The sequence below is a fragment of the Pteropus vampyrus genome, unplaced genomic scaffold (assembly GCF_000151845.1).
Source record: "Pteropus vampyrus isolate Shadow unplaced genomic scaffold, Pvam_2.0 Scaffold970, whole genome shotgun sequence".
NCBI classification, from domain to species: domain Eukaryota; kingdom Metazoa; phylum Chordata; class Mammalia; order Chiroptera; family Pteropodidae; genus Pteropus; species Pteropus vampyrus.
Window position 1 is genome coordinate 312162 of NW_011889751.1, and position 23401 is coordinate 335562.

Genomic DNA, 23401 nt, shown 5'->3' on the forward strand with positions numbered 1-23401 from the left:
GCTGTCTCTGTTACGGATTCAAAGGGGTGGCCAACCTGAGACGTTCCAGGGCCCTTGAATGCTGTGACGGGTCAGTGCAATCATCAAGGATGCAACCTTTAGGACACACTCTTTGTTCCTGGTCCCGACGGGAATCTGGAATCTCTGAGGCCTCGGTGTCTGGATAAAAGATACCTTCGTGTTTCTGTTGACCGGTCAGTGGGGGTCCGTGGAGAGACTGGATGCAGTCATATCTCCCGGACCGTGGCCAGGCCGCAGGACGCTGCCTCCTGTGTCCTGTTGTCAGGTTTTGTTTATTGTCTCTGGTCTTGTCTAGGTTGTAGGTGGCAGACTTCTCTGGGTCCACCTATACCCCGGTAATTGTTCTTGTTTGACTGTTTGATTGTTTTTGTCGGAGTGTCTGTTTGTGTTTTCTGCGCAAGCGATGCGGGGAAGCCTGAGTTCACAGAAGACACTCTTGGGTTGTCTCCTGCAACATTTCAGAGAAGGGTTTGTAGAAGGAGCTGACTATGGCATAAAGTTTTCTCCAGGCAGACTAAGAACATTGTGTGAAGTCGAGTGGCGGTCTTTTGGTGTAAACTGGCCTCCAGAGGGCTCCTTTGACAAAGGTTTGGTGAGGAATGTTTGGAAGATTGTCACAGGAGACCTGAGACACTTCGATCAGTTTCCCTACATTGATCAATGGTTAAATCTTGTTCGGAACCCCCCTCCTTGGCTCCGCCGGTGTGCCCTCTCTCTAGGGGTGCGAGTTTTAGTTGTGGGCACCCCTAAACATGCAGCAACTGAATCTCCAAGACAGCCCAGTCCCTCAGTCCTCCAATCTCCGCCGGAGGACAGTGACCTTCCCCCACCCTATAATCCAGGACAACAGAGGCCAAATAGCACCGCCTCACCTCCTCAGAAGCAGGCAGGTAACCCCTGTGGGCCTCCTGATCCTGCTCCAGGTGGGGCACCAGCCAATACCACCACCCTGGCTATCCTCCCCTTGTGAGAAGCACCACCCTGGGGGCATCATACTGACAGGCCCTTTATGGTTTACGTGCCTTTCTCAACTAGTGACCTGTACAACTGGAAGGCACAGAATCCGCCTTTCTCTGAGAAACTCCAAGCGTTAATGGAACTTTTAGTGTCTTTCAGACTCACCGCCCCACCTGAGACGATTGCCAACAGCTTTTAATTACCCCCTTCACGCAGGAAGAATGCGGAGGCATTCAGAGTGAAACACAAAAGATAGCTGCGGGAGGGAGGAGAGTTGAGGAAGCAGGGGAACAGACTGAGGAGGAATTTCCCTCCACCCGCCCAGACTGGGGACACAATTCTCAGGCAGGAAGAATGGCATTAAATCGGTACCACCAGATTCTAACTGGGGGAATTAGGATGGCTGCTCGCCAGCCAACTAACCTTTCTAAGGTAACTGAAGTTATACAGGGACCTCAGGAATCCCCTGGAGCATTTGGGTATACACCCCCATTGATCCTGAGGCCCCTGAGAACCAGCAGGCAATTAATATAACCTTTGCTACTCAGGCAGCCCCTGATATCTGGTGTAAATTGCAAAACTTAGAAGGTTTTGCAGGAATGAACCTGTCCCAACTTGTTGAGATAGCCCAGAAGGTGTTCAACAACAGGGAGGCACTGGATGACCCCAAACGTATGGCTAAAATCCGAAGCTACTGTCACCAACCCAGCCAATCTGTTGCCAGATCCAGACCCCGAGATCTCAATTCATGACTGCATAGATTTCACTGATGCTGTGTGTTCCTCGCGGCCAGACCTCAAAGACTGCCCTCTGCCTGAGGCCGATGAAGTTCTGTTCACGGACGGGAGCAGCTTCATGCAGGAAGGAAGGAGGTATGCTGGGGCAGTGGTCGTAACTCTAACTGGCACCATCTGGTCACAGGCTCTTCTCCATAGGACTTCTGCTCAAAAGGCAGAACTCATTGCCCTCACTGAGGCACTAAGATAGGGAAAGGATAAGGCAGTCACAATATACACTGACAGCCAATGCACCTTTGCCGTTACACATGTACACAGAGCCATCTACAAGGAAAGAGGGCTTCTGACTTCAGCTGAGAAGGACATCAAGAACAAAGGGGAGATCTTAGCCTTACTTGAAGCCATATAGATGCCTAAGACTCTTGCTATTGTTCTTTGTAAAGGACATCAAAAAGGAAATAGTCCTGAGGCTGAGGGAAACCGACGAGCCAATGCAGAGACAAGAACAGTGGCCACAAGGCCAGTGGGGCCCCCACCACATCTACTGACTGTTGTCCCTTACCCAGAACTGCCTCCACCTCCGACCTATATGGCGGTAGAGAACATATATTTTCAAGATAAGGGAGCCACTAGGAACCAACAGGGGTGGTGGACAACCCAAGATGGAAAAATCGGGCTCTCATGGCCCTTGGAAGGACTCTCCTCCACCAACTACACCAGACCACACACCTGGGGTGAACTAAGATGCTCCAAGCTTTAGACTCCTACTTTCACTTGTTAAAAGGGGGAAGAACTGCAGAGGAGATTGCCTCACAATGCCCAGCTTGTGCCCAAATTAATCCAAAGAAGGGGAAGACAGAAGAACCTAGGCATAGGGAAAGAGAAACTTATCCGGGGGACCACTGGGAAGTAGATTTCACTGAAGTAACCCCGACTGTGGGGGGCTACAAATATTTACTTGTTTTTATAAACACATTTTCAGGATGGGTAGAGGCCTTCCCTACCAGGAAAGAGGCTGCCTTAGTAGTTACTAAGAAACTACTATAAGAAATCCTCCTTCGATTTGGTCTCCCTGGAACTGTAGGGTCGGATAACGGGCCAGCCTTTGTAGCAAAGGTATCACAACAATAGGCTAGCTACCTAAATTTGCAATGGAAACTCCACTGTGCCTACCGGCCCCAAAAGTTCGGGTCAAGTAGAGCGAATGAATCGGACCCTAAAAAAGACATTAGTCAAGTTAGGATTAAAAACTGGTGGGACCTGGGTAGAACTTCTCCTCTTTGCTCTTCTCCAAGCCAAGTGTACGCCATATATTAATGGATTCACCCCATTTGAAATTTTCTTTGGAAAACCCCCACCTTTAGTACCTAGAATAGAAGATGAGAAAAAGGCAGAACTTTGTAACCTTGTCTTACTTAAGTCTTTACAGGCCCTTCAAAGTGTACAGAAGGAGATTTGGTCTGGGGTTCGTGCTGCCCACTCAGCCCCAGGGGACAGACTTCCCCATCAATTTCAGCCTGGGGACTCTACGTGGATCCAGAAGTTCATTTCCAAGGGACTAGAACCCAAATGGAAAGGACCTTTCACTGTCTACCTGATGACGCCCACTGCAGTTAAAGTAGACGGCATCCCATCATGGATTTATCACTCCCACGTGAAGGCAGCACGAGAGTGGACAGCTGGGAAGATGGGCCCTTAAGACTAAGACTCAAGCATACATAAGTATAACCCTTTGTTTCTTCCTTTTTATCTCTTTAGCCCAGGCATTCGACCAGCCACAACCAAAATCGGAAAGAGCATTAATAACTTTGCTAACGACAATACACAAGGTCTTAAATAAGACCACCCCAGACATTGGACAAGATTGCTGGTTGTGCCTAAACCCAAAAATGCCCTTACTATGTCGGGGTAGGAACTCCCTTAAACTTTACTGAGCTCAGGAGGCTAGAACTTCAAGTCAATTCACTAGCAGAAGCAGTCCTCCAAAATAGAAGAGGTTTAGATTTATTTTTCTTAGAACAAGATGGATTATGTATAGCTCTAGGTGAAACCTGTTGGCAGCTCATACAAGCAGCGGGATCTGCCCACAACTGATTTCCCCAAAATGCACACATTGTACTAGCTGAGGTCTGTTGCCTCTGCATAATGCAAGGTCCCAGAAAGGGGCAGGGCGGGGGTGGTTGCCTTTCAACAGGCCGCCACAGGCAATCTGTGGGTTGGGTGGGGCAGGATCTCAGGGAGATATGGACCATCAGGTTATACAGACTCAGTTTTGCTGCAATTTCTGTGTCCGCAAGTTCCCATAAAAGTCACAGATCACAGTAAGACCAGCTGCGGTATGGGACTGGCCCACAGATCCCCAGGATCTACCCTAGATCATGTTAGCAGCAGTGATCTGCCTGAAACTATTTTCCCCAAAATTCCCTCATAGCGCTGGCTGAAGTCTGATGCCTGCATCAAATGTTCATCCTGGAAAGGGGCAGGGTGGGGGCAGCCTCCAGGCAACAAGCCTCCCTGGGCAATCTAAAGGTTGGGTAAGGCGGGCCAATATCCTCAGGCCAATGCAGCTTCATAATTGGCCGTGTAGGGGGAGGGTTCAGCACAGGCAAGCTGGCTCCTGTCTGTAGATTGTCCCGAAGGGGGCCCTGACTAAGGCACAATGGTGGCTGCCTGTCCAGCCCTCTCTCCAGTGCAATGTAATGCAGACTTTCCCCGCGTGACTCTTGCCCAAGCCTCCATCTCTCTGCCAGCACCCAGGGTGTGTGTCCGTGGTGAGAGTGTCTGTGTGTGGGCCCTTTAAAGAAGTGTCTGAAATATTAGTCTCCTTCCGTCTCACCCAGATGACCCACCGGTTTTTAGTCAGATTTTTTGGGAACTCCTCTTCCCTGGGCTGGGACTCTGGGCTGGGGAGTCTCCATATGGGGCAAGACCCCTCTCTCCTTCAGGAGGGCCTCTGCAGCCTTACTCTCCCTCCTAGTGCTCCACCACCACCTGATTCTTTGGCCTATTTGACTCTGGCCAATTTGCGTCTTTGCCCCTCCTACTGGCTTCAATGTGGCTCCTTCTTTATATCATCAGATGTATGTGTTATGATCAGCTGGACTTCAGGTGATTCTCCACATTGATTACTTTATAATTTGGTTGTAATTTTAATGTGGTCCTGAGAGGAGGCAAACTCCACTTTTACAAAGTCTGTCATCTTGTCTCATTCTTCTCATGGACTTTTTTTAAATGATAATTTTCAGGGGGTTCCTAGGCCTACAGAACGCCAAAGACAAACACCATTGCCAATACCTGCCATAGATCCAGGGCCACTTGGTCATCTGGGGTGACAGCTGGTAGTGGCATAATGACTGGTGACCATGGTCACCATTCCCTCTAGATAAAGAAACCCTGGAACTTCCAGGCCCAAAAAATATTTGCTGAAAGAGTATACATAAAACAACAACAACAAAAATTCACTAGCCTGTAAGCCCTGTGAAGACAGGACTGTGTCTGTGTCGTTTGCTGCTGTATCCCCAACACTTGGTACAGTGCCTGGGACAGAATAGATGTTCAATACATAGTTAAATAAATGAATGAATGACTACTCCATATATAGGGCATGAATGGAAGTAGGTTGCATGTTTTTTTCCAAGATGAGACTCCTCCACCTGAATGTCTCCTTAGAGATCCCCAGGGCTTCGTTTAGGCTGAATTATTTCTACTGCTGACCTGGGTAACTGCTGATTTCCCCCAAAGGAAGGCAAAGAGCTGTGAGTTGAAGGGCCCTGATTATTTAATTAGGATGAAATAGGAGTACAGTAGGCAATCTTTTTAGCACCTACTGGGCACCAGGCACTGCTAAACTTTTTATCCACAGCATCTATCTCATTTATTTCTTACCACAGCTCTCTGGATTAGGTACCAATATTTTCTCCATTTGGCAGAAGAGATTATTGAGTTACAGAGGTTCAGGGCCTTGCCCAGGATTATACAGCTAGTAAGTGGCAGAGAAAGGATATGAACTTAGACCTGTCAGACTTCAAAGCCCAAGTTCTTCCTACTACATCAGATTTGAGACCTGGTAGTAGCCATAGACTTTTAGAAAGTCAAAGAGAAGTGACCCTATCTTATTTGCCTTTGTGCCTTGAGTTCTATCTCAGTGGCTCTTAAATAGTAGAGATTCAATAAATGCTTTATGAACAAATCTACCAGAGAAGAACTCATCCCATTCATTCATTTAACGAATATTTATTGAGTGCCTATAGTGTGCCAGGTATGTCTAGGTAGAAGCTGGGGATACAATGGTAAACAAAATCCCTATGTTATATACATTCTAATTGGGATACATATACTATAAACAAGAAAACAAGAAAACATCAGATAATAACGACTACTCAGAAAAAAAAAAAAGAGGGCATGAAGCAATTAAGAATAACTGGGAGGTCAGGGAAGGCCTCTGTAAGAGAAGACATTTAAACTGAATAACAGGAAGGAGCGAGTCATTTGAAAGTCTGAAGGAGGTACATTTGAGAAAAATGAAAGAGCTAGTGCAAAGATCCTGAGGCAAGAATAACCTGGGTGTGTAAGGAACTGAAAAGAAAAAGAAAATAGTGTACTGGGACAAGTGAGAGAAGGGGTGAATGTTAGAGATGAAGACTGTTAGGTTGTGAGGGCTGCCATAACAAAGTACCACAAACTAGGTGGCTTAAACAACAGAAATTTGTTGTCTTGGTTCTGGAGGCCAGGAGTCTGCGGTCAAGGTGACAGCCAGGTTTGCTCCTTCTAGGGCTGTGAAGGAGAATCTTTTTGTGCTTCTCTCCTAGCTTCTCAGGGTTTGCTGGCAATCTCTGGTGTTCCTTGGCTTGTTTCTACACAGCTCTGATCTCTGCCTTCATCTTCACATGGCGTTCTCCCTGTATGTGTGTGCTTGTTTCCAAATTTCTGTCTTATAAGGACACCAGTCATATTGGAAAAGTGCCCACCCTACTCTAGTACAACCTCATTAATTTAATTAATCACATCTGCAATGACCCTACTCCAAATAAGGCCACATTCTGAGATACTTGGATTTGACTTCAGCATATGAAATAATTTTAGGTGGACACAATTCAATACATAACATGAGGTTAGCAAGACAGGCCAGATAAAGATCATTGAAGGCTTCAGAGGCCAGGTTAATGGGTTTGGATTTGCTCTGAATGTAATGGGACATCACCAAAGGGTTTCAAATCAGGCAAGTGACATGATCTGATTTATGTTTTGAAAAGATTATTCTGGCTGTTGTGTTAGATTATTAAACAGCTCCTGTGCCTGCATGAGTCATGACTCCCCTGCTAGGGATGGGAACTTTCATCATAACAACCACTTACTGGACTTAAGGCTTTAGTTTTCATTATCATTAGTTTGAAGGAAAAAAAAAATTAGCTTCTAATTGATAAGATGAATACATCCTATAATGACATATAAAAAAATGCTGTTTTCTCTCCTGGATGTTTACTGTTAAAAAATTATGAAACTGATACAAACTTTAGGTAAAAACTTCAAATAATACTGAAGGAAGTAAATTAGTAAATATAGGAGGACCCCAGGCACTGTTCCTCTACCCCTATCCATTCTCACTTCTCATTTTTATACACATCCACATTTTAAAAGATACCTCTTTGGAGATCTCCTTTCTAAAATTGTTTCTGATCATCTCTACACATCTCCATACAGATTCGTACACACATTAAATTTTTAACACTAGGCCAACTGAGCAATCATGCAGGCTCCTATTACTCTCTTCTCATAAACTGACCTGGAAACATTCAAGATGAACAGGAACACTTAGCCCCAGATTAACAGAAAGATCACTGGACTTGGTGTCGAAATCATTGAGGTTCAGTTTCTGTCATAACACTCCCAGCATCTGAGATAATGGACAGACAAATCATAACAAAGTCTTAGTCTTAGCTTCCTCATATTTTATCTATCTCACGGTTATTGTGAAATTGAAGGGTATGTGTGTAATAAACCATTTCTAGCATATTGCTGCTAGTGTATATAACCCTCCTCTCCACTCCCCACATACACACAGCCATATCTGTTGGTATTCATCATATACAAGGGAGTTTGGTTTTGTAACTGGAACTAGAAAGAGGAGTTATGCTGGAAGACAGGCAAAGAGGGAAGGGGTACCATTGGCTTTGTCAGGCTGGGTGATATCTGGGGTAAGAAAGAGTTCTCTGAGTGGCTTTGTAGGCTTCAGATGTGGCCAAGTGGGAGCTGGAGCTGGATCTGGAGGGAACAAAGTGGGTGCATCCCTCTTGTCAACCATAGGAGACAGACTGGTTTGAGTATATCCAGGATGCCCTGATTTAGTGGATATCTCAGAGCCATGAAAGCAAAAATAACTGGGAAACATTTTGGTGGGAGAGGAGGTACCAAGATTCTGCTAATATTCAGGAGAGGACAACAACCCATAAATATTGGACTTGGGGGAAAAATTCTGTCACTAGAATATTCCGCCAGTTTATGCCATTCTGAATTGACTCTGTTTTGGATTTTTATCTAGGGAACAGGTCTTATGTTTCCTTTCATTGAATTCCCACTGCCTAGTGGTGCTCAATAAATATTGGTTGAGTGAATTATCTACTTTATCCCTCAGAACCAGTTGAATAACAATGATGTTTGTATAGCCAACTTGTAAAGCCCAGCTTTCATACCTAGTTTTGATTCATTTCAATAGTACAATGAGACAGGTTTTATCATCATTCCTACTTTACAGATGAAATTACTGAGGTTCGGAAGTCAAACATGTACCAAAAATCATGTGGCGAATAAGTAGCAGAGGTTGAAATAGACATGCCCTCTGTCACCTATAAAGGGTTGTATGAGATGGTGATTATCAGGTTGTGACTTGTAAAATAAAAGAACCAGTTGTGGGTGGGTATGTGTGGTGCCCTGGAAGGTGTTATACATCTAGGAAACAGACACATCTTCAGGCAGGAGGCAGAAACTAAGGTGGCAAGCTTTACACAACCAGCCATTCCACCACTACTGTCTTTTCGGAGGTCCTGCTCTATTCTGGGCACTGTATCTGGTACTTGGGATACAAGAGTGAACAAACAGAACAATATGTTCTCCTACACAATGCTAAGATGGAGCCCACCACATAGGAGGCTGAGAAGGCTTCAGGGTGGGGTCAAGCCTATACTACTCCCATATGGTTTTCCAACTACTAGTCCAAGGTATGGCACTGAAACTCCAGGAAGCTATATTTTAATACACATTTCAGATTATTCTGATGCACAGTCAGAGTCAGCCAGATGAGCTAATTACACATCATACTGACTCTTTTATTTTCCTTAAGCTTTTAGACTAAAAGTTCTACCTCTACCTCAGCTGTACAATAGAGACTCTTAGACTAGAATATTGAAAAAGGAGTGATCTCCGCCATGCCCCAAGACCAGTAAGGTAACCAGAAAAATTGCCTAAATGGTAAAGAGAATGTTGTGGAACAAAAAGCCATAGTGTGAGGTCCAGAAGCCCCTTTTCAAGAGGAAATTCATCCTCTAAGGCCAATATTAGAGATCCTGAATTTTATTTGATCAAAAACGGTAGCAATTCCTTTTCATTAAGCCTCAAGTCCAGGTTCTCTGTTTCTAAATCTTATACTTTTCTCCATTCTATGTGTCTTCTGTTCTATCTGCAGCCTCCTGAATCAAGATCCTAAAATATCTATTGAGAGATCTTAGCAGTGAATAATGTATAAGAATGGAACCTCCTCAACCACCCAGTCTACGTTATAACAGCCTGAATTTTTTAAGACACCTGGAATAGTCTCAGTTTGTGGCTGTTGTCCCTGAATAATTATTAACACCACCATCCTATTGTCAAAAGTGTTCTAGTCATACGATAAATTATATGGCCATTCTAATAAGGGAGGAACTGGAGACCTTCTTTCCTCATTGTTTTTATCTTGGACACTGCTTTGAAAAAGAAACTACAACTTTCAGATACCAGGACGATAAGCTCTTAAAAACAGGTACTGTCAAGTGATTTTTTTAAATAAGAAAAGCATAAGTTTTATTGTATACATTAAAAATAGAATGTCTGATAAACTAAGAAATACCTTGTGACTGGATTTTGTATTCCCAGCATCTAGTTCTATGTATGAATTAATGCTTCTTGCCCTGCCTACCCTCAGACACAGTTCTCTTGCCTAACCCTTAGCTACATTAGTATTTTAATGATTGCACTGACATCTGGTGGTCATTTCCAGGTTTTTCTCTGGGCAGCCCCTGTACTAGATGATGAATAGATTAGTACCTCATACTCCATCAAAGCCACTTTTATCTGAGCCCTACAGCGACTAGACATGACACTCTAATTCATAGCAAGTTGTTGATAGCTGGCAACAGCTAGATGAATTATTTTTTCTCAAAAAGGCACTTAGATTAGAGGCTGGGATACTGATAGTGTGGAAGGGGTCCACTAAAATGATAAATGACACCAAAAACTGAAATTTCTTTATAGACTTTCAGGCTTATGAGGGAGTTATTTTTACATAGAAGTGTCCTTCATGAAATGATACCAAGTAGGCCAAAGGCATTAAAACTTTTGGTAGCAACAAGATATCAAGTCAACACCAGTGCAAATGGGATCAAATGTCAACTGGAGAAATTCTTAAATGAAAACTTGCAAGGAAAACTGCCTTACTAGTGGTCTGGCTAACAAAGAGAGGGAGAAAGAGGGGAGGAAGAATCAGATGCAGGAAAAATAAAATGAGAACATAAGAAAGCCATAACTCAAAGTACAGTAAGTCCTCACTTTATGTTGATAGGTTCTGAGACTCTAAGCAAAATGACATAACGAAACCAATTTTACCATAGGCTAATTGATATAAACAAGAGTTAAGTTCCTACATCTCATCAATGTTATAACCAAACGATGTTGAACAAAATGAAGTTATTAGAGAACGTGTTATATAGCTTTCCTTTGTTTTCCATGTTCTAGAGGTGTGAACCCCCGCTCCTGGTTACTTCAGAGGGTTCCCCACAGAAGATGTTTTAATCCCAACACACCATAAAGATGGTAGTATTAACTCTACTATTCATTGGAGAAACATTTCAATCACCTATCTTACTCCTTGTAAGAAGTGACTTTAGGCAAGAGCCCTCTCAAAGCCCATAATCTTACACCATTAAAAGCTCAAAAAGAGAGGAAAAACTACAGCTCCCAGTTAATTCTCATGCCATCAGGAAAGTATCACCAATGTATGATACAGGAACATTTAAGTAGTCATAATAAATTAGGTATCTCTCAGAAATCTGGAATCTCTCAGAAAACACAAGCTTCCCCTCATTTGTATCTTTATGGTAAAAAGTATTAATGAATCTGTAAATGTAAAAATACTTAGGTATTTAATAAATCTTTTTTAATAAGTGAGCTTGCTCATAGGAGTATGTAATTGCCTGTTACACTATCCTCCCCCAACCCCCACATCCTGGTCCCCTGATTTTATGATCAGAAATAAATAGCTAGAAAATTGAGGGTCCTCAAAAACACACCAGACACCAGGTTGAATAAGGCTGTGCTTTATTACATGCATAATTACAAATATGTGCTAAGTGAAAATGTATAAAGCAATGGCGATCTGGGTTTAAGCCACACAGAGAAAGGGCTGGACAATCCCATTAACCCTTCTGCCGATGTCCATTCCATTGCCTTTAACGTGATTGTTTCCATTTCTTACAATTTGCATAGCACTTACTTGTCAAAGTACTTTCCATTCATTGTCTCGATTTATCCTCACAACAACCCTGTGAGGTAGGTAGGGCAATTAACACTATCCCCATTTTGCAGATGGGAACAATGAGGCACAGAGTGGTTAAGATCTCGAGGCTAGTTAGTAGAAGCATAGGGAACAGAAACCAGGTCTCCTAACTTCCCAGCCCATGTCTTCCTTTTTAGACTGTTGCTATGCATGACCAAGGAGCAGAATGAAGTGAGCAGTGACCCATAGCTTTGGTATAGGCTGTGCCTATGAATGGGAACCAACATCTCTAAACGTTAGAATAAAGCTAAGAAGGTGTGACTAAAGGGTTGGTAACACTCAGATAAATAATTGATCTGAACAGCTCAGCACCAAGCTTCCTGTGGAAACTCAGGCTAAATTAGCTTTGGTTGATGCTAGTTTCTAGATGCCTAGTTGATGTCTACACATTAACTTCAGCTGAACTTTTACCACTCAGGAACTAAAGTCAGACAGGTTTTCTTTGGCCACTGCAGTTGGAGCTGATGCTACAAATGAGCTTATTACAGAGATATTCATATAGTGGTCCATGGTCTAGAATTCTCTGATCCCTCCTGGCCTCATTGGCTCACCCAAAGGGGAGTATTTGTCCTATAGCCAGAAATGAATGGACAGAGGTAAAAGCAGGATGCTGGCCTTGGTCAAATGAAGAAGAGTCGCCATGATGACATCAATGTTATCCTTAAGTGATATGACTGGGTGCTGTCTATCAGGCCCAACTCTTTTCTAGCCTGTACCTGGTTAGCAGCATAGCTTCAAAAGACAGTTTAAATGAACAAAATATTAAACACATTATTTGTTATCTAGAATGAAATTAATTCTTAATCATCACATAGTCCCAAAGGACCAAATATATAATAACAAAGTAAATACTAAAAGATGAGTAGTAAAAAGACAGGACAATAGGAAAGAAAGGAGGAAGAAGAAGGAATAAAGTAAAATGGAGGAGGGAAAAGGAACACTCTTGAATTACCATATACTTTGAGGTACACTAAATATAATAATGAGGCTGCAGGTTCCCGTCCTGATAAAACCATCTCAGGCCACTCCCTCATCCCCTTTTTGCCAGATGGCATTTCACTCACCAAATCCTAGACTGCCTCTGACTTTCAACAGATTTGGCCTAGTAGATAATAATAAGGTTTAGCAATGAATATTTCATATATCTGCCTTGAGATGCTAAAGCCCTCGACACTCCCAACAAATACCACTGGCTTTTGCCTCTACAGTGGAGCAAAGCCCTCTTGGCCCCATCAACTCAGAATTATCAATGTTATCCTTAGAGAATGGAAGAATTATCTTCCATTCTCTATTTTCAGAATGAATTTCTCCCTTCCCCAAGGTCCACATTCAAAAATTATGCTTGTAACAATTGAGAAAAAATTGAATTTAGGGCATGGGGAGGAGGAAGAGAAAGAGCGAGACAGAAAGTAAAAAAGAGAGAGGGAAGGAGGGTGGGACAAAAGGAGAGAGGAAAGGCAGAGACCACTTTTTAAAACCCTCATATTTTTATACCATCACGTGCCTTTCTTTAGGCAAGATATTCATTCAATGAGTGTGCACACAGAGGCTGAAGACCCTTTGGCAGGAACTTAGAGGTAGGGATTTATGACTGCGAGATTGGGCTGGGTGACTCAATAGGTCCCCTCCAAGAAACGCAAGCTCCACACATCATATACTTTATTTCTTTCTTGGGTGGTTTGGCAAAATCAGACTACACAGTGGGAAAAAAAAACAATCTTGTTCCCTACATCACTTCAAAACTTTTCCTAGATCCAGATGTTTAGAAATGGGACTGTGACCAGCAAATATTTGGGGAATAGCTTGAAGTTGCTAACACCTACTATTCCAAGAACTTCTCTTCTTGGAGCAAACAACCAAAATTGAGGCAGAGCAAAGTCGAGTGGTCACCACAGGTCCACTACACCGATTTCATTTCAAATTTACACAGTTCCTTGAGCTCTGATCTGAGAAACCCTCATGTTTTTTCTTTCTAATATACAGTAAGTACATACTGGGAAAGCAAAACATACAGATTTAAAAACATTTTACTATCAAAATTCAGGACAATCTACCTAAAGCTTATCATTTAGTTAATGCAGTAGTGGCTGCCCTCCTTCATGTGTTGATGTCTTGTCTTGGGTCAGCCCTCTCCATAAAAGCAGACTCACTCCAGCCAAATGTTTTTACTTGGAAAGCCTAGTATTTGGGAAACTATTTGACTTTTTCTTCCCTTGAGGCACATAATCAGGAAGTTTATAAATGCTAGGATGTATGGCTGGCCTTCCTTCCACCATCTTACATGAACTCATATATTTTCTTACTAGGGCTTTTCCACTGCCACAACTCTCCAATCCCTGTCCAAAGGGAATCTAGGCAATCCCAGAGGTGCTTTTAAAAAAAAATTAAGATTTTAGGATACTTAAATTCAGAGCACATATATAGACATCTATTTTTTTTTTAAAGGAATCAATATTCTACCTCCCATTTATTTTCTAAATTCCTAATTTTTTCAGGGTTTTCAAGAGCTCAATACTCTATGCACTGCCATGAAAGATGCTCTCCTGCTTTCTCTGAACTGATGGATGGTCTGTACTTGGCTCTGATCCAGTGTAGGTAAACTGATTTTTCTCAGTACAATGTGGTCAGTCGTCAGCAAGTACTTGGCCAATATAAAGCACACTGGCTGTTTCAAATGCTCAATACCGTCTTCACTACTATTGTTAAAAACCAACTTTAAAAACTGCACTCCTTGTGATTTGCTTTTTAAAAAACCCAAAAACCAAAGATACTGTGGGGTAACAAGTATACCTTTCTTTTCATAGCATAACAAAACAAACCAAGATCAAGACCCAACCAGGATAGGTGATTTAAATACTTAAAACATACAGCAACGATTACATTCTATGATGGACTCTACTGCATGCTAAGTTTTTAAAAACATATTTGCTCCCCCTACTCCTGAACAGGTCCATAACATGATTGAGAATTACTTCACAGCCTTAGACCACACTGTCGCTACTATTTTATCATTCTCATTTCCAAATATAATTGAAGGCCAGCTAGAAAAATTTATATTGTGCTCTGCTCTACCTATAAACGGTTCAGATTCAGCCTCTGGTGCCAAAACAATTGAACTGCTTTGCAGTTCAAATCAGCAAGTTAATCGTTTGCTCTGCCAGCTGGCAAATCCAAAGTATCATCAATGTCAGATTATCCACCAGAGGATATCTGTTCTGTGGACTATACCACCTCTGCTCCATAGCTGGGCTGAGCCAGAAGGAATCCAGAGCCAGAAAAGAGGAGAACATCTGAACAAACATCTAAATACAAATGATCTTGAAAACGGCCATTATTTTGCATTTTCAGTCCCCTGCTTCTTCCCTTTAATAGTATAACTAATCATCCATTAATTGCTTCAGCTTCTTTAATTCATTACATTGAAGATTTGGAGACCTCCAAAATATAGCATACCTTCTACAAATCTGTAGACTCTCACTCTTTTCATGGCTGGATGTCTACCAGATTTTTTTTCTTGGAAAATCCTCTCTCGAAGTACTTATTGGCATTCTTTTGTAAATCCTTCTCTTGTGTCAGGCACAAGGGAATTTTCTTTTTTTAATACCAAAATAAACCAGTCTCAATTCATATTCATTTTTGAAGCACACATTATTTAGTCTTTTTCCATTGAGGTATGTGGCCATTTGAGACTACTGACAAACATTTTTTACATTGGCCTCATTTGTTGGTTAAGTATGTCCAACTGCTGAATTGGCAGTGTCAGAAAGAACATTTTCCTTTGCCTCAAGACAAGAAACTGAGTGTTAAGGTCCTGAGCTAGCAGTCTAGCAGGGAACTCTAGCCACAATTAGCCAAGCTCTGAGCCAAACCATTGTATTAGACATATAATGGATGCCATACACTACAGTTACTTCTAGCATATGGGTTAAAGAATTCCTGAGAAGCTGAGGTTAATAAATGAGATTTATCAGGACTGAGGTATCAAAGGGATATTATTCTCTGGAGGATCAATTGGTGCTTAACATTTAGAAAGTATACCTTGGCACAGTGTTATCTGATTTCTTGAATTTATTCTCTGAAGTAGCACCTTAACACTGGCTCATCTGTCTAAAATAAAAAACGGAGCCTAGAAGAAACACAAAGGCAAACTTAGACACCCTCCATATTGCTGCTGCATTATGAAATGCAACCAAATCTTTCACTGTCATCAAATACCAGAAATACTAACATTTCCTGTTTTGCAAATTTTAGTTGGATGGCTAATAAGAAAATATAGGTAGTGAACCAGAAATATACAGATGAGAACTTTGATTTCTACATAATATACAGGGGTGGTCAGGCAAAATAGCCACATCTCATGTGAGGGAATCAGTGGCATGGAAGGGACAAAAGATGTAAAGTAACTGAGTCATGGCTATCATATAAAATAACATAGATTTTTTTTCTCTTTCATTAAAATGCTAGAATGATATACTTAAAAGGAGAAACTCTGGTGACTGCCTTGGTATTTTAAAGATAAAAGTCAAAATAAGCCAGCTGTGGGCAACAAAAGAATTTCAGATTTTGGAAAGATAAGAACTAGGGGTAAAAAATCCTAGAATCCAGAATCAGCAACTTTTAAAATAACATACACTGAGGTGTTTAGGGAGGGGAGGTGGAGGGTTAGGGAGGATATGCTGAGTGACTGCTGATTCTAGGCCAGAAAGATGGAGGGAAGTGCTGGGAACAGACTTGTAAATGAGAAAGGCTGAACTCTCACCCCTGGCAGTTGCCTCACTGCTGTGGGCATGAGTGTAGAAACTGAGGCATAGCAGCAGCAACTGGGCTACAGAGCAAAGCAAATGGCTGTGTGTTACCTCTGGTCCACATGCCATAGGATTACTGGGGCTTGGTTTATAATTTAACTAGCCCTGGGAGTTATTTTTTGTAATAGGAATGATTAACAAGGCAGAGTGCTCAATCCAAAAGAGAGGACTCGAGACTGAAGAGTGGAAAGGAGCAAAGAATGGAGAGGGAACAACTACACATGGATAAAACTAGAAAATGAAACAGTGGTTGGAATGATGGTAGTGGCTCTGTAATTTCACCAGGTGTCCCTAGACTGCGATGTTTTCCACTGCAGTTAATGTGGTAGGAAATTGAGGCAGGCACCTTTTCAACTGGATACAAGCACCTTTGGTGTCACCAGGCCTTGTCCATACCCCTGGGTCTGAGGATGGTTCGGCATTTTATTTAGAACTCTAAGGAACCACAAGGGAGTCAGTCACAGCTGCCTATCCTGTTCCAATGTTGAATATTACTGAAAGTAACCTGAGCCTAATTCATGTTCACAGGACAACACTGGCCTGTTTTACGTACTTATCACTGGCAGGAGGCATGAGTGTCCAGTTATTTTAGTACTGGTGGTCTTTACAAAGGAATGCATGAGAATGCAGATACAGCTCGGAATCTTCCCTGGTTTACCAGTATGCAGTCTAGACTTGGTTCCCTTTACTATTCTTACATATTCCAGAAGCCTAAAGCACCATCACTCATGGAGATGGCATCTGGGTAAGACGATTAGCTGGGACCTCACAAAATGTGAAATTCCTAGTCATTGACTTTGCTTAGAACTTCACTAATCATTCATTTCGAGGAAGCTGGAGAAATTATTCCTTAACAAATTCATGGCAGAGTCCTTGTCTACTAGCTAACAAATACCATCTGGAAAACTATCCTTCCTGCAGACAAGGAGAAAGCTCTGTAACTTATCTTTGTGCACTTCAAAAGAGTACCAGGAACAAGCAAGCTATAAAATCAACCTCTCTAAATTTGTTTAGAGGAGTTTAACCAAAAGCAGCATTGTCTTATAATCAGGTATTAAAATTAACATATACATACACACAAACTAATAATGCTAAATATTGTAACAGGAACAAGATAACATTTGAACTGAATTTTCACAGTCTGGAAAATGCCATTACTATTTTCCTTCTGGCTTTCTTTTCTGTGGTTGGAAAAGCAAAGCTCCTTAGTTTACACTTCATCTTCCACCAATGACAGTTAAGAGTCCAAAAAAAGTGACTTTCATGAGTTTCCTGCAGGCTATCAATCAGGACGGTTGGAATTTTTCTTGCATAGTTTTCAGTGATTGCATATTGGCTAACAATTATATTTTAAATAAAAAAATCTTTTAAAAAAGAATTAAACCATAACAATCTTGCTTACTCTTTCATGAAATCTTTCTAATACAATATCACAGAAGCCTAACTGCATTTTCTCCTAAACAGAAGATTAATTTCCAGAGATTATTATGTAGTGCAACTGGTTAACTTATAGGAAAGAGACAACACACTAATATAACTTCACCATCCAAATATGGGAAATGTGTTTTGAGTACCCAGTTAATAAAATATACCCGCAGTCTGCAATGTCCTTGCTGTTTTGTATCCAGCACAACCCTGTGATTCTAGTTGAAGAGAATGGAATCAGGATCTTGGTTTGCCATCTGTGCTATATGTTTTAACACATCCTTCTTGGTAATAATTCCAAGCAATCGCCTAAAAGACAAAACAAGACAATATGAATTTGACTTAACTTTTGCAACCCAGTTCAAATGTCCCTCTTCCAGAATACCTTCCCTGTTCCTATGGCCAGCTATAACTGTACCCTCCTCCCAGCAACAACACGTTTTGTTCACTTGTCTTGTTTGCTGTTGTGCTATATGCACTTGTATGTTCTTAGCTTCCCTATAACACTGCATACTCCTTGAGGGCAGAGAAGGGTTTTATTCATTTTTGTATCTCCCTGGAGTCTAGTGGAATACCTTCTTAAATGAAGTAGGAATTCAGTAAATGTTGAATAAATCAGTTAAGGAAAGTCCCCTTCCTTATTTAAATCCTACAAGACATCTGTTACACCATTTACAAATTTTAGAGGGTGAAATTCTTATGTAATTGCTGGATTAACTTACCATTTCAGAAAAAAATCCACCCTTCTCAACTTCCCTTCTTTTCCAATAAAAACAGCTGGGCTTCCTTTACTGGATAAGAAATATCCCAGAAAGAAAAAGCCTAGGCCTTGGGAGTCAGAAGACTTCTGTTTAAAGCCTATCTCTGCTATATATTAACTGGGAGCAGTTAACATATAGGGCTTTTTAAATCACATGGAAGCTTGGTTTTCTCATTCTCAAATAACAATAATGAAGGCATTATAAAGACCAAATACTATACACATACTACTTAATACCGTTTTAATTTCAGTGTTGTCTGTTCATAAGAACACAGATGTTTCTTTTTCGGGAGAGGAACTGAGTTATTTATAATGTGCAACCAGCAGTTCACATCTCTTAAACCCACTTTCTGCCCCACTCCTCTTCTATTAGTTATGATGATAAAAGAAGCACATTCATCTTCATCTTAGAGCTTCAAAAAGGCCTATAAGTACTACTAATATTCGTTTGAATTAAGTTCTTCTTTCTTTATCTCTCTATAGTCTTTCTCCCATGATCCAATTCACCTTCATAAAAGAGCTCTCACCCATTGTGTGTCACCAGGCACTGCCGCAGTCCCAGCTTGCGGAAGATATCCACGACAATCTCCATGGGGGTAAGGTCAGTCACAGTGAAGGGGCTGAGATCCAAGATGTTCCGAAGCTTTAGGGTGGGTGGAGTGTATGGTGGCATTGGAGGAGAATGCTCAGTAAAATAAATGACGGATGTGCTCACGACTCCATCTTGTTTTTTTCGAGCATTTTCTATTTGAAAAGACAAAAAAATAAAAGTTGAAAATGGAAGTGCTATATCTATCCTTCTGGCCCCTAACTAGTCCCCTCTTCCCTCCATCTTCTCCCATTTCATAAATATTATTTCCATAGTGGATTCCATTATCCCCTTTCTGAAATCCTTACCTATTGAAATAATGAGATCTCTTCGGAGGACAAAACCCACAAGTCTTTGGGACTCCCGGGACACCACTACTGGGAAGCCACTATAAGTGGTTTCACTGATTACGGTCTCTACATCTTCTACAGTCATACTGTCCTGAGTAAGGACAGTCAACAAAGGATCATTTCTCCGGGGTTTCATCACATCCATTGCCAGGGTCTTATGAGCAAACTCTTCTTTGGCTTCGAGAAAGGGGTATCCATTGAGACGGATGTGGGCATCATAGATGCCCTCCCGCCCCAGAGCATCTGCCACCCACTTGCTAGTCATTGCTGCAGCCATCAGAGGTACAATGTATTCCAAGCCACCAGTTAGTTCAAACATTATGACAACAAGAGAAACAGTCATCCGAGTCACCCCACCTGCAAAGAAACAGACATAGGCTACTGAAAGCAGGAAAAGTAGAGGATTCATTACAATTATCAGCCTGTTACAGGTCCCATTCAGGAAAAACTTACTTACCAGAAACATTGCCAAAAGGAGGTCTCACCTATAAACTGCACAGACCTCAGCAATGAATTAAAGGAAGTTTATAATGGGCACAAATCAGATTTCTCAAAATTGCATCTACAAAAGTACAAGATGCTTTCTTGATTCTTCTTTTTGTTTAGTCTGTCATTTTCCCCCCTCAAATTATAAAAGTAATTGCAGAAGATAGCCACAATTTGTGTAACACTACAGAAACTAGATGTTCCCTGGGATGTGCAGGCTCACTGTGGAAAATTCGGAGGAAAAAGTATATAAGAGAAAGTCATAATCTATAAGCTCGCTATCTAGAAACAAGCAGAGTAAAAATTTTGAATGACTTTTTCAAGATGTTTACTATGCAAAAATATGTTTTTACATAGGTCAGCTCATATTATATGTTTAATTCCCCCACGTGCTCCCCTCACCAAACACTTTATGTTGGGAACGTTTTGTATATCATTACAAATTTATTTAACACTATTATATCTAACATCTTTAAATACAGTGTTAAATAAATAGTATAACATTATATGGATGTATCATAATTTATTTAACTAGTCCCTTACTGTACACATTTAGGTTGATTCAGACTTTTTGCTATTATAAATAATACCACGATGAACATTCTTGTGCAGATATCTTTGTCTAAATTCCTAATGATTTTCTCAGTATGACAGAATTTGAGAATAGAATTACTCTCAAAGGGACAGAATTTGAGAATAGAATTACTCTCAAAGGTAAAGAATGCTTTCTTAAAACACTTGAAAAAATGACAAACCCAACAGGAAACAGATGGTCACTTAAAAAGAAAACTTCAATTATGTTTAATATCACTCTTCTTTATTATGTCACCTGGGTAGCAACTTCTTTGAAATCAATGCATACACTACTCACCTAAGCAGGCTGCAGCCCCAACCATCGCATAAAGGCCAGGGGTGATGCAATCAGCTCCTTGGCTACACCAGCTATTGAAGATGGCCCAGTCATGGTGGTAATAAGCCAGCTGTTCCATTCCTACTCCTAAAAGTCGACCTGCTATAGCACCAACAGCCATGCTAGGGATAAAGAGGCCAGAAGGGATCTGCAAAGAGAAAGCAATAGATGGTTAGTGAGAAATGATGGGATTGCCTGGCATGTGGAAGGACTAGAGGATTGACCCTCTACAAAGCAAACAGGCCAATGACAATGTAACTATGCACTATGCTAGCAAGTGGCTGTAAAGATTTGTGTAACACTACAGAGACTAGAAGTTCTCTGGGATGTGCAGGCAAGTACAACTGCAAAGAAGCTTACCCTGATTCGGGGTCCATCAGGCTAGAGCCTGAACTCTCCAGACCAACACAGAACTGGAGGCAGAAATTAAGCCTTTCCCAAAGAAAAAGGAAAATAGATGGAGTTTCTCATATATGCAGGCATTTTCCCCAATTTTGAATTCTTATCAACAATAATTATTCTTTATTGACTATCTACTATGTTCTATGCTGGATACTCTAAGGCAAGATTTTAGGAAGTAGGTGCTTTTATTCCCAAATCACAAAGAACCTAAGGTTCAGAGAGGTTAAATAACTCACCCAAGGCCAAGATTTAGTACATACTGGTGCTGGGGTTTAAATGTAATGCTTGTAACCACTCTCATGTATTGAATCCTAACCCATTGCTCACACAAAAAGGATGGCACATGAGGTTTCAGTTTATTTTGGAAATGAAGAAAGATTAAATGATTAAAGTTTTTAAATGAGGTAGTGACTGTGGTTGCATAACTATACAGAAAGGGAACCTTTATTTATCTCCCTGCTCTTTTTTGACTCCTAGGATACTATAGTGAATTCTCAATTTTCAGAACTAGAGAGGGAAATGATGACAAGGATAATGAAAACAACAGATTATTTGTAAATAGCTTGTGTTTGATTTTTGGAATACATTTGAATCTGGATGAGTCTGGTCTGAAAATTCACTTCAAATAAAAGAATAAGGCCACAGGTGAAAATGGACTCAATAAGCACTGCAAAACTTTCCAGGCTGTTGAGGGTAATAGATGATGTCATCTCAGAGATTATATTACTGCCTAAACTGAGTTGCTGTCTCTAGTTCCCTGGTTTCACTATCCATTTCCCCAGAGAATACAGGGAAATAACTTGGTAGTGGGGTGCTAAAAAAAGGCACAAATAAAAACCGACAAAGGAGGAGGAAAATACCTTAACAAAATTTCTTTTCTGGTTTCTTCTGAAACATAATGATAATGGGTACCGAAAGTAAAACATACTGGCCTAATGTCTGCTTTTGGCAGTTTAAATATTAATTTAGAATGATCTGTGAAGTTATTCATAACTGAACACCGATACTAACTGTAAAAACTACATTTAGCTATACATTGGGCTAAACCATGTGAAATTGCCATTTTAGTGGTCAAAACAATTAAATACTGGCAACCTCATTTGGTTCAACCTAATATTTTTGCTTTATTTGGTAAACTCTAAAGCTATCCTATAAAGACCAACATTGTGCTGATCAGATATATATTTTTTTAATACGCAATGCACCAGAATAAATACCTCATCATCCTTTTTGAGGGACAAAATGTTTTCCACAGAAAAGAAGACAACATTTCTACTTAAAACCTCAGCACTGAGGTTTGCATCTTCCCTAAAACTAAGCTTGGACAATTTTAGATAGAGGTACAATTGTCTAAGAAGTTATGAGGGCATGTGGGATAAAACAGGCTTTGAGGGTTGAGGAATACCATTGGATGAAGTTAGAAGCACCACATGAGCTATGAGGATTGTATAATGTCTTGGCTTTGCCCTCCAAACCCACAGCCACACATACACCTACCAAGTACCAAAAGAATCTCCTTACCTTCATGCCAAAGGTAAATATAGTAATGACAATTTTCATTACAAGTGTCAAGGCCAGCTGCCACATGGCACTGTAGACTCCCACACCAGCCGGCCTGTCGGGCAGTTCATCCCCTTTGCTTGTGTTGAAACGGTTTTCATAATCACAGAGTTTGGAAGAGTCTAGAAGGCCACAGTCATTAAACAGCTCAGAAATGAGCTCACTTGTGCTCATTCGGGTGTATTCATTGGGGAAAGCCAGGATGGCAGTGATGGCTGTCACGATGAGTACTTCAATGACAGGATACTTGCCCAACTGGGTGGTCTTACGCTTCCGACACCAGGCAATGTTTGTGCGGATAAACAACGCTCCCCACAGGCCACCAAATATGCCCAGCAGAATGAATGGCACAAGCTCAAAGAGATGCCATGGAGTGTGAAACTCAACGTAAAATAGAACCAGGCGGCTGTTCCCAAAAGGATTGATGGAACGTAGAGTAAATGCTGCCACCAAGGCAGCAAAGAATGAACGCCACAAAGTTTTGAGGGGAAAATAGTAGCTGACCTACAAGAGAGAAGGTGAGATGAAAATTCAGTCAATACACAGAAACTGTTTCAGGTGAAAAGTTCGTACTGCAGGAATTAAGAGCTGAGGATG

The 23401-nt window shown here is 41.2% G+C and overlaps 1 protein-coding gene across 2 annotated transcripts in view; it reads right to left on the reverse strand.

Annotated features, from left to right (window-relative positions):
• Positions 1-11262: 11262 nt before the first annotated feature.
• CLCN5 (chloride voltage-gated channel 5) overlaps positions 11263-23401 on the reverse strand; it is a 42801-nt gene continuing 30662 nt past the window's right edge. For both annotated transcript variants that reach the window (XM_011386168.2, XM_011386169.2), the window contains exons 8-12: positions 22766-23308; positions 20804-20990; positions 19405-19803; positions 19035-19251; positions 11263-18056 (exon numbers count right to left, since the gene is read on the reverse strand). In XM_011386168.2, the coding sequence (XP_011384470.1) occupies positions 17966-18056; positions 19035-19251; positions 19405-19803; positions 20804-20990; positions 22766-23308 (1437 nt within the window). In that variant the 3' untranslated portion in view covers positions 11263-17965. The remainder of the gene's footprint in view (positions 18057-19034; positions 19252-19404; positions 19804-20803; positions 20991-22765; positions 23309-23401) is intronic.